This window comes from Larimichthys crocea, chromosome XX (genome assembly GCF_000972845.2).
Source record: "Larimichthys crocea isolate SSNF chromosome XX, L_crocea_2.0, whole genome shotgun sequence".
Taxonomy (NCBI): Eukaryota; Metazoa; Chordata; class Actinopteri; family Sciaenidae; genus Larimichthys; species Larimichthys crocea.
In genome coordinates, this window is record NC_040030.1 from 1,738,025 (window position 1) to 1,750,783 (window position 12,759).

A 12,759-nucleotide genomic window follows, 5' to 3' on the forward strand; every position below is an offset into this window, starting at 1 on the left:
GTTAACTACACACTCCTGGAGCCCGGGGCCTGTGTGTGTCTGTGTTGTGTGTGTGTGTGTGTGTGTATATATGTTGTGTGTGTGTGTGTTGGTTAGTTCTCCAGCAAGAAGCAACAAAGAGAGGCGATTAAAAAAACACAAATATCACCGATGCTTGTGTTCAACACACTACAGCTGACAGAACAATGGGACGTGAAGGCAGCAGCTGCTGGTTAGCCCACAACAGGTTGCTTTTTTTAAATATAAACACAAATTAAACTGTTTAAATTCAAATTACACAAACACTGAGCCTGTTAAAGGAGTAGCACTGTGTGGAGCTAACTGTGCTAACCTAAGCGTTCAGGCTTGTGTGGTGTGTGTTAAGTCTGTATCAAATGAGCTTTAAGTGGATTCACGCCCAGCACCATAAACTGTAGATAACGACACAAACTCATAAATTATATTATCGTCACATTACTTAATGTTACCCAACTCTCGGCTAGCCGTTAGCTCGCTAGTTAGCTCTGAGCTACACCGAGCTAACGCAGCCGTTGTTTAAAAATAATAAATAAAAAGAGTGAAAACAAAATCAAATCGCGGTTATCTCACCGTGATTTTGGCTTAATCTCCTCCAAGTCCCCGTTCTTCAAAGCCCACATCAAATCTTTATCCTCCATGTTCCCGTGAAGGCGCCGCCGCGCCGTGCTGCTGCTGCTTCCCCGGGTAAAAGTTAGCTTCAGCTGGGGAAACTCTCGGCTCGGGTCGCGGAGCTCCTCTGGCTGGATTTTGTTGTTTAATAACCGACACAAACAGTTTGAACAGTTGGACGTGTTAACCGGGAACCTGTCGGTAAATAACGGGTGGGGGAGGAGAAAAAAAATGGTCTGAAAAGAATGTTGGAAGGCAAAGTAGCGAGAGGGTCCCCTTTCTCTGCAGGCCACGACTGTTTCCGATTGGTCAACCCGGATGTTAACTTTTAAGGTGAGAGCTCCGAGAGCGTTCAGGTGCCACAAGATTGTTATTATCACCTCATAACATTAAAATGGAACAACAAGGACAATATAAATAATATAATATAATAATATAATATAATATAATATAATATAATATAAATATCATTGTATCACCTGTTAGATTTTGCAGAAGTTCGTAGTAATCCAATCACTGATCTGATCTTTCCAAACAGCACAAATCATGTACAAACCAAAAACAGAGAAGAAATCTACTTCTGGCAACATTTAAAAATATTTTTTTTTAAAACAGAGTTGTTGTTTATAATCTGAGGGGTGAGTTCAATTTAAAACATCAGCGGGCACGTACCACATTAAAAAGTTTTTTGCGAGGTACAGGGCTTTTAACAATGGGTGTTTTTATAAATGATAAATGATTTATATATTTGTTGTTTATGTATTTATTTTCTATTTCTCTATTTTGTTTTAGTAGATATGTATTACTTAGAAATGTATTTTTGGAGATTATTTATTGAATAGTGGAGAAGAGGTAGGTTTAAATAAGCCTATCTACATATCTAATCCCATCACCACCTGATCCATGTTGTAGTCTCCTTGTTATGTCTCATTGCATTTTTTTTCTATTTTTATTTCATTTATACCTTGCAGTTATTTTTATATCATGGTCATTTACTTTTGTAATATTATTTATATTAATATCATTGTATCACCTGTAGATTTTGCAGCGAAGTTGTTGAGTAATCCAATCAGTGATCTGATTCATTTCCAAACAGCACAAATCATGTACAAAGCAAAAAAAAAACATTCAAAATGTTTTTTAAAGAGTTGGTGGTGATCTGGGCACGTACCACATTAAAAAAGTTTTTGCGAGGTACAGGGAGAAGTAGGGCGTTTAACAATGGGTGTTTTCATAAATGATAAATGATTTGTTTGTTTGTTTATGTATTTATTTCTATTTCTCTATTTTATTTAGTAGATATGTATTACTTAGAATATGTACTTTGAATAGATGAGAGGAAGAGGTAGGTTTAAATAAGCCTATGCTTCATCCTACTCCTTTTCGGACATGATGGGTTCACATTATTACTTTTTGTTTTTACTATTGTTATTGTTGTTTTGACATATTTTCATTGGATTTGTTTGTTTTTATGTTCACTTTGTGTGTTTACCCACACATGTTTCGAAATAATCTATCTATTCTATCTATCTATCTATCTATCTATCTATCTATCTATCTATCTATCCTATCTATTATCTTCTATCTATCTATCTTCTATCATCTATCTATCTTCTATCTATCTATCCCCTCACGTTGTAGTCTCCTTGTTCAGTCTCATTGCATTTTTTTTCTATTTTTATGTTCATTTGCCTTGCAGTTATATTTCATATCATGGTCACTTTCTTTTGTAATATTATATATTATGCTCACCACTACTCTTGCAATAATTTTATTATTTGTATCATGGTCACTTCTTTGCAATATTTTTTACACTATGGTCACTTTACATTACAATACTCTTTTTATATATCAGGCCACTGTGGTTTATTGTGTAGGTTATAGATATTTCGTTGTTTTTGCCTTTTCTACTTTTTTTTCTAATTCTGTAGTTGTATGCTACACTTTCCTCTGCTGCTGTAACAAGTACAATTCCCGTGGTGGGATGAATAAGTATATCTATCCAAACTTCTTATAAAGAGGGCCGCAGATTTGACAAAGTGAGGATGCCGGGGGCCAAATAACAACTTTATAAAAAATGAAAAAAATTACAATCAATGATAAGTTTCATTGTTAATGGCCAATGGTAACCAATCTAAGACCAATCTAGCTTGAAACAATCTAAAAACCAGTTTGCCTTGTGTCATATTCCTTGAAGTCAGATAACAAAATAAAACAAATAAAATTTGTTATGGGAAAACTTGCTATGAACTATATTATGATCGTATGAGTATAGTCAAAAGTGTGCTAGACGTTAAGTTTTAAAACGTTTCACTCATTACATTTAGCAAATTCAAAAATGCTTAAAAAGCCAAATGCTTCCAGCCAAAAGTAATCTGTAGGGAAATCCCTGATTTACAGTGTTAGCGAGCATTTCATGCTGGCGTTTAGTCTGAGTCTAGTGTATAAAGTAATATATATGTATAATATTTGATCTGTATTGTCCATTTCTTTTTTAATGTAGTTTTCTATTTGTATCTTTGCACAGGTTTAATTTAAATTCAAATGTGTTCTTATAGGGCTCATTTTAGATGTATTGCTGTGGGTGTAAATATAAAACCACACGACTGAATGAGCAAAACAACTGAGAGAATCGTTGTCAGGACAGCTCACATCAATCTGTTCATCAGTCAGGTTTAATGTCTGTGAAGCCTACCTGCTTGACCAAGACACTGAATGTTGAACTCTGACCTCCCGACACATGTATGAGAGAGTGAGAGCCGTCCTCACAGAGTGAGTGGTCCTTATGACTGATGATGGTTTTGGTTGCACACTTTGCCCGTCATATTTGTCAAGGCATTCCAGGGATTGGAAGCATTCAATGCAGCACCTGTAGGAAGCAATCTGCACTTTCACGACCATCCCTAGTTGTCATCCGCCATTTGAAGAACTGCTCAATCAGTCCCTGATGAATAGAGATCAGCTGCAGGTAGACAACAAGGCAAGAGAGGGGTGGAAGAAACTATTATTACTTTACCTTGATCTGTAAAGGTTCAAGGGCAGAGCAAACAACTGTCTTTTTGCCACGGCGTTGCCACTAGGAGCCTTCCACATCTGCCCCTCTCCCTCCATTGCCTGCCCCCTGCTAACCTCATTCACCAAATCAAGCCAACTGTATACATACTCTCCAGCCTCCTCCTGTGAATACAGATGATGGCAAAAGTGTTGTTTGCACTATCATCGCGTGTAATCACAGCAGCCCCTTGGAAAAACCAATCACCAGAGGATGAAGAGGACAATAAAAGACCACTATTTCGAGAAAATTCAATAGGGCAGCATGATCAGAATAAAAATGCTTGTAATATACAGCTATTCTGCATCTTGCTCCTACTGGTAAGCTCCTCTTTCACACAACCATCCCCCACACACGCTCTCCTCTCTCCAACACACACACATACACTTTAAGTACAGAGCAGCTGAAACACGGGTATTAAAACTGTTTTATGTGATGATGTAATAAACAGATCTTTTACACCCAAATCACAGTAAAGACGCATGATGATTGGTACCCAGGTTTCTCCTGCTTGTTATGCTAATGTGACATATATGATGCTGAATGACTCCCAGAGTGGATAACATAAGTTTATATGTGGTTAAATCAACTGTGGCTCAAATCGTCATGTCATGATAATAACACAGTCTGCATACTGGATGCTCTTTTTACGTTGTCTCAAACAGAAAATGAATACTTGTACCTGCGTGTATTTTATTTTGTAGTCAGTAGTTTCAATTTAAATCACCTTTGCAGTCTAAATAACACTTGTTAATGTTCCTGTGGCAAATATAAGCCCTGTTATGTGAGTGAACAAGCAAAATTGGTTTTGTTTTTTTTTAACGAGTGGACGCCAGAGTAAAAGTTTTCCGCCTGACAGAATGTTAAGTAATTTAAAGTACTTTCATCCATAGGCTGACAGCATGGCACCTCCATTTTCGTCCATTAGCAGCGCTCACAGGCAGCAAAACTACACAGTGCACTATGGTCCATTAAAAAGTCCAGACGGAGCTCAAATAAAACACAGAACCTCTCCTCCTCAGCTCTTCAAAGCAATTCTCCGTGGATAATACCGATTGAACCGTTCAGATTTACCTCCTCATATCTACGAGAACATTCAGTGATATGATATAAAAGAACGGATGTAATTAAACAAGCAGTAATCTGCCAGCAAGCCAATTAGATATTTCTATCACAGCATCAAATACAGCCTTTTTTTATGAGGACTGAGTCTATTCTCCTCAATGAGAGGTTATAACTGACGCTATAAAACGATCGTGTGTAGGATTTTAGTGGCATCTAGCAGTTGTTGGTCCTCTCCTTCCTAGCGTGAAGGGGACATTAATAGCTGCAAAAGTAAACGAAAAATGCAAAAGGCCCTGCCAGTGTTTAGTTTGTCTCTTCTGGGCCTTGTAGAAAAAGGGCAGACTCATAGAAGGGACCAAGGCAAGATGTAAAGTCTCATTTTACACTAACGGAAACAAATTTATAAATCTTATACTCCATTTTTAGCACATGTGAAAAGAGAGCCCTCAACACTCTTACACCTTTAAAGATGAAATAGTTTCGGTTTGGATTACTAATTATGCAGAAACAAAAAGACACATTAACATCCGCAAGATAATAAGTCATATTTAAAGAGTTCAAGACCTTTTACTTCACGTATTTCAGAGGGTGATGTCGGTATTTTTATTACTGTGCTACATTAAAAAACACCTGCAACTACTAATTGCTTGGTGATTAACGTCTTACATGCGAAACACATAATGAACTCATGAAACGTGCACAGGTTTAATACAGTCGGCAGATTATAGAGTCACTGGACCAGCTACAACATTAAAATACCGCTGACATCACATAGCTTGATGAAATTTCGAGTGGCAGGTTATAAAATCTCTGTTCATGAGCTGTCTGTATTCATTTAATTCATTAATAGATTTTTTTTTATCACATGAGGACAACACAAACACAGCATAAAACACAATATTGACATATCATCTTAAAAAGTGTTTTATGGCAGACACAGACTTTAGCGTTCATTTATTGGGAGTATTCTAGTGTCAGTCCACGATCCATCATCACATCCATCCATCATCTCGTGGCAGGTTGTGATGTGGCAGCAGGTTTAGCACAGTGTTCCAGATGTTCCCCCCCAGCAATGCTCCAGCTCCTTCTGGGGATCCTGAGGTTCCAAGACCAAATGGGCTATATCGTCGCTCCAGCCAGTTTGGGTCTGCATGGAGATCTCCTGCCACTTGGACATGTGCCGAAATACCTCCAACTGAAGGAACCCAGGAGGCATCTTAATCAAGGCCCAAACCACCACTGCTGGATCGTTCGATTCGAAGGAGCGCGGCTTGGCTCCAAGCTCCCTCCTGATGTCCACCTCTCTAAGGCTGAGCCAAGCCACCCCATGGCTCAGCTCCCGCTTCCCCACAAAGGTCAACATCCGCATTACCACTGATGCTGGCACCACTCTGCCGGTCCATCTGCTCCATTTTCCTGTCACTTGTGAAAACAAACACCAAGATCTACTTGACCTCTTGTAACCATCTCCCAACTCGACCAACACTTGGAAGTTGGATAAACCAAAATATTAGCTGAAAGACACTAAAATGTGAAGATAAATGCAAAATTGGGTTAATTCTTTGGTTGGTCCTGCAAGCTTTCACATTACACCAATTATTAGATCTATTGTGAATTATAAATATTGAATAGAGCAGCACTTTTACTCCAGTAAGGTACTATTTCAAGCTCTGCCATCTATAAACTATTACCACATTCACAAAATCAGTGTCACATTTCTCAGACTGTTATTGGTGTTGCTGCAAGCGCCCACCGCCGACATTGTAACATTAAATTCTTTCTGCTCTTTTTACACTGAGAAATCTGCAGGATAAGATACAGATACAGTGAACTGTCTTCAAAATCTTCTATTATCAGAAAAACCCCCCCGAAACTCTGTCCGTGTTTGCAAATCAAAATGATCTCCACCTCCTGTGATCTGCCCATTTAGCCCCTCTACGTATATTCCTCGACACCCCCTAATCAAGTTGATTAGTGTACTGAGGGTAATCCATACTTACTAAATTTGTTTAATCCATCATCTCATTTGTACACGGGCCTTGTCTTTGTCACGGCTAAATGTAAACGTGATTAGTGAGGCCTGCTGTGACACCCAAGGTATCCTGACTCAACAGCCTCAGCACAATCCTGGGATATGTACTGAGAGTTGTTTAAATGTCAGGTCTGCAAGTACTAAGCCACCTACTCACCCAAGATTGTCAGGATTTGGGAACATGTTGAAGCGACTCTTGAAATTCATGCTGTAATATTTTGGAACTGTGCAAAAACTCAACATCTATCATCATACTTTCTTTACACCATGCTGGGTGAAGAAAATAGTTGGATTCATTTTTTCTTTTTCTGAGTATACCCATTTGTAATTTTACAGTTTTTCTTATTGGGCCAGCATTGCTTTGGTTTTATATGTTGACACGTCTAACGGGTTTAATAGGTGAATTTTCTCGCAGACTTCGTCTGTTCAGTCTGCTCTCATTCTGGGTGTGAGTGTGTTCACGCACGCTGAGATAGTGGTCTTGTGTGTTAATGCCACCGGGAGTAAGATGAGGATGTGGGACTGAATACCAACAAAGTAAGAGTTGTTTCAGACGACAGAGTGAAAACGAAAGAACAAAACACTGAGAGACAGAGAATGATTCCATGCCAGCAACAGGAAAGTGAATAGAAAAATGACAGTTGCTTTAAAAACAAATCAGATTTGAAACAAAATGACAAAAGTTATGCAACCATAACAACGACTCGAAATCATACAGCAAAAAGCTGTAAAATATATGAGCACCAAACCAAGTGTATAAAAACAAAAAAATAATATTAAGTTTTGTGTATATGCATTGCATCCATTTTGAAATTACCACCTGTATCAGTATTATATAACCTGAATTATTGCTTTTTTTTGGCCACGTTGGGGGCAGTTACAACAAGGCAACAACACAAACATCTATGACATATTATTCACTTTATGTGAACATATAGCAACCAGTTAACTTATTTATCACATCCAGCAAAGATACAGAATATTAACCTTCTGTTCCCCTGATTAAGTTTAACTATTGCAGTCTCTTTTGCATCTGCCTCTCTGGGTCTGCCTCTGTCTGCTTCTCTGTTTTACAAGCTAGAGCCAACGTTGTTTGTTGTTTGCGCGGTGCAAAGTTGGAACTTAGCGCAAGAGGGGGTAATAAGTTCTTTTCGTTTTATAAAACAAAACTCAAAAAACAGAACAACTAAACACCTGCATAAAGATAAAATTCTCTGTAGGAAGGCTGAGGAGGACCTGCACTATGCGTGACCACCTTTCACCATTATATTGATTTTATATAAAAACTGATTGATTATCGCAGCGTTAATAAAGTACACTGCCAAAGACAGTGTGAATCTTCATAATGGTACAAATAAATAAATGAAAAAAGTCTATTTCAGTTGTATTTCTTATGTACATTTTTTATACACTACAGTAAATCTCATGAGACGTTTTGTTTACCCCAAGGAACCTGTTGCCAGATCTTCAAAGGTTTAACGACGAGCACCATCACCAAGTTGGGATGAAAGCAATTTCCTTACTTCAGTAACGCGCTACCCGGATTGATTGACCCTCGGAAACCCTCACTCACCGCTGGCCCGTTGCGCTGAGATATTGCACAGCAGCAATTGTTTGCTAAAAGGGAATGTATTATGTGATAGGCGGGCCGCGAGCATCACGGGTCGTTCAGTATTCCGACTATTTGAAAACTTTTGGATGAAGGGAGTCAACCGCAACTCTTCTTGATGAATTCATAGAGCAGGATAAAAAATGCAGGTTGGAAAAAGTAATAAAAAAGCTAGTATAGCGCAGAAGCCTTGTGTTTTGAGGGGCGAGGGAACATTTAGTAGTAAAATAATTTCATCCAATAGACCCTAAGCTCTGAATGTAATCTAGGAGGACTTTTAAAATAATGGCAAAAAAAACAACAAAAACACGCCCTTCAGAAAAAATATATATATGAACCATGGCAGCAGAGCCTCCCTCCAATTGTCACTCGCTCATTCACCTTCATCACAAACTCCGCTGAAGGTCAACTACAACACGTGGAAGACGATTCTTCATTTTACACTCGGTCCCGCTGAATCCATTAGCAATGACGGATATGAAGGCTCGACCTCTTCTAATAGTGTTTAAATGTTGCCTTCAATGGCTGCAGCGCCAACGGCTGATAAAATTGAAATAGTTTCATTTCCACTATAGAAAAAGAGGATAAAGCGCTGAAGTTGTTTACACCCAGACTCGGTGTGGATAATGAAATGGCTATGACGTACAGTAGGACTGTCAGAAATGGGAAAACGCTGCAACAGTCTAATTCTTCAAAATCCAGGACGTTAAGTTCATTATCAGCAATTTATAAGCCAGATGAGACTCAAAAACTTCCACGGGTGGATGTGTAAAGCCGTTTAATATGCAAGTATGATCATTTCAGCTACATTTACATCTTTCTGAGCAGTTTCTAGCTTTCATGTCATTAAGATATGAGTGGTTGGAAGTGAACATGAAGGTCGAGAGTGGAGAAATTTTAGAGCGATTAAATAACTTAATATACTAGCTGTTCAAAGAGTTCAAATTAAAGTTTAAAAAGTGCAAGCCTGCATCTACAGTACAGTAATTTATTTTCATGTCGAAAGGAACCAGCAGAGGTGGTTCGCCCTGGGCGCCTTCCTTTGGAGGCGTCCAACTGGGAGGAACTGGGAGGACACTGCACTTCTGTAGACATTTTTAAAAAAACAACTTAAGACACACCTCTTTAGCCTGGCTTTTACCTAAGGTGCCTGATCATTCACTACAGTTTTGAGGTCCTGATCACTCCCTGTTATCTACTTTTACTGCAACTGTTCTTATATTATGCTTTTTACCCTATAGGTCTTAATTTTTCTTCTTATTTGTTTCGTTGTAGTTTTATGCTGTTTACTTTTCTTCTAATCTTTAGTTTTTCATGCAAATGCTCTTTTACCTCAAGAACTGTTAGTTTTTGTCTATTTCTATTTTTATTCTGCTCTGTGAAGCACTTTGGGCTACAATTCTGTATGAAAGGTGACATATAAATAAATAAAGTTCAAGTTGAAGTTGAGACTCTGGGGCAGAACCTGCTGGAGGGACTACATGGCCCATCTAGTGTGGGAACCCTTCAGGACCTCCCAGGTGTTGTGCCCTACTAAACCCTGCTGCCACCTGACCCGAGCCTGAAAAAGTGAAGGAAAGCGGGTGGATAATTATAGTAAAATGATAGTTATCTAACTATAAACTGTGGGCGGCTATGGCTTGGAGGTAGAGCGGGTCGTCCACCAATCAGAAGATCTGTGGTTCGCTCCTCCAGCCTGCACGTCGAAGTGTCCTTGGGCCAGATACTGAACCCCAAATTGCCCCTGAAGGCTGCCCCATCGGTGTATGAATGTGTGTGAATGGTTAGCTCCTAAAAACTGATGAGCAGTTGGCACCTTGCATGGAAGCCAATGCCATCAGTGTATGAATGTGTGTGAATGAGATAGTACTGCCCTGATTAGTCACAATTATGTCAACGAACAAAATCGTCGACAACTAATTTAGTGATACCATAACACAGACCCTGCAGGAATTCACGATGTTGCGATTTGCAACTTCAGTGAATCCCCGTGAATTCAGGGCGGTTGTTGCGATTTTAACCAATCAGGGCGATTTTCCCGCAACTTCCGTCTGCCCGTGGGATTCAACTCGGCGGGTCAGGGATGCCCGCACTGTGCGGGAGGATCTTCTCGTGGGACCTCTCCCGCCGGGCACATTTCCTCTGGGTCGGCTTGGAAAGACTCGGGGGCGAAGGTGGCTCACGGCTCAATTTACATATGATCAGATTAGTCGACTAATCGAAAAAATAATCGGTGATTAGTCGACTATCAAAATAATCGTTTGTGACAGCCCTAGAATGAGACACGTAGTGTAAAAGCGATTTGAGTGGTCGGAAGACTAGAAAGACGCTATATAAGTACAGCCCGTTTACATTTAATATGACGGGTTAATACGACTGTGAAAGCAGCAGAGGACGCAGCTTTGAATCTTCCCTTACAGGAGCTCTGTAGTGAAATCAGTGTGAATGAAATGACTTCTCCAGCACCCCCTGACACGGGCTGGTGTGCAGGGTGTTGTCAGGTGTGCTGTAGCCGGGCCTCCGCCCACCTAATGTTAGCTACACACTCCTGGAGCCCAGGGCCTGTGTGTGTGTGTGTGTGTGTGTGTGTGTGTGTGTGTATATGTGTGTGTATATGTGTGTGTGTGTGTTGGTTATTTCTCCAGCAAGAAGCAACAAAGAGAGGCGATTAAAAAAACACAAATATCCAACGATGCTCGTGTTGCAAACACACTACAGCTGACAGAACAATGGGACGTGAAGGCAGCAGCTGCTGGTTAGCCCACCAACAGGTTGCTTTTTTAAACATAAACAAATTAAACTGTTTAAATTCAAACATTACACAAACACAAACACTGAGCCTGTTGAAGGAGTAGCACTGTGTGGAGCTAACTGTGCTAACCTAAGCGTTCAGACTTGTGTGTGTGTGTGTGTTTTAAGTCTGTATCAAAATGAGCTTTAAAGTGGATTCACGCCCAGCACCATAAACTGTAGATAACGACACAAACTCATAAATTATATTATCGTCATCTTACTTAATGTTACCCAACTCTCGGCTAGCCGTTAGCTCGCTAGTTAGCTCTGAGCTACACCGAGCTAACGCAGCCGTTTGTTTAAAATAATAAAAATAAAAATGAGTGAAAAACAAAATCAAACCGCGGTTATCTCACCGTGATTTTGGCTTTAATCTCCTCCAAGTCCCCGTTCTTCAAAGCCCACATCAAATCTTTATCCTCCATGTTCCCGTGAAGGCGCCGCCGCCGCCGCCGCTGCTGCTGCTTCCCCGGGTAAAAGTTAGCTTCAGCTGGGGAAACTCTCGGCTCGGGTCGCGGAGCTCCTCTGGCTGGATTTTGTTGTTTTAATACCGGACAAAAACAGTTTGAACAGTTTGGACGTGTTAACCGGGAACCTGTCGGTAAATAACGGGTGGGGGGGAAGAAAAAAAATGGTCTGAAAAGAAGTTGTGGAAGGCAAAGTAGCAGAGAGGGATCCGCCTTTCTCTGCAGGCCACGACTGTTTCCGATGTCGTCAACCCGGATGTTAACTTTTTAAGGTGAGAGCTCCGAGATGCGTTCAGGTGCCACAAGACTGTTATTATCACCTCATAACTATTAAATATGGAACAACACGGACCACATATAAATATATATAATATAATTATAATATAATATATATATAATATAATATAATATATCATTGTATCACCTGTATAGGATTTTGCCAAGTTCGTAGTAATCCAATCATGATCTGATTCTTCCAACAGCACAAATCATGTAAAACGCAAAAACAGAGAAGAAATCTACTTCCTGGCAAAATTTAAAAATATTTTTTTAAAACAGAGTTGTTGTTATAATCTGAGGGGTGAGTTCAATTTAAACATCACGCGGGCACGTACCACATTAAAAAGTTTTTGCAGGTACAGGGCTTTTAACAAGGTGTTTTTATAATGATAAATGATTTATATATTTGTTGTTTAATGTATTATTTCTATTTCTCTATTTTGTTTTAGTAGATATTGATTACTTAGAAATGTTTTTTGGGATTATTTATTGATAGTGGAGAAGAGGTAGGTTTAAATACGCCCTTACTACATCTAATCCCATCACCACCTGATCATGTTGTAGTCTCCTTGTTATGTCTCATTGCATTTTTTTTCTATTTTTATTTCATTATACCTTGCAGTTATTATTTATATCATGGTCATTTACTTTTGTAATATTATTTATTAATACATTGTATCACCTGTAGATTTTGCAGAAGTTCTTGTAGTAATCCAATCACTGATCTGATTCATTTCCAAACAGCACAAATCATGTACAAAGCAAAAAAAAAACTATCCAAAAATTGTTTTTTTAACAGAGTTGGTGGTTATAATCTGGGCACGTACCACATTAA

At 39.2% G+C, this 12,759-nt stretch overlaps 1 protein-coding gene across 1 annotated transcript in view; it reads right to left on the reverse strand.

Moving 5' to 3' along the window:
* Positions 1-11,901, reverse strand: part of mtpn (myotrophin) — a 31,406-nt gene extending 19,505 nt beyond the window's left edge. Inside the window, exon 1 of the mRNA XM_010738901.3 lies at positions 11,535-11,901. Coding sequence (XP_010737203.1) covers positions 11,535-11,603 — 69 coding nt within the window. The 5' untranslated portion in view covers positions 11,604-11,901. The remainder of the gene's footprint in view (positions 1-11,534) is intronic.
* Between the last annotated feature and the right edge of the window lie 858 nt (positions 11,902-12,759).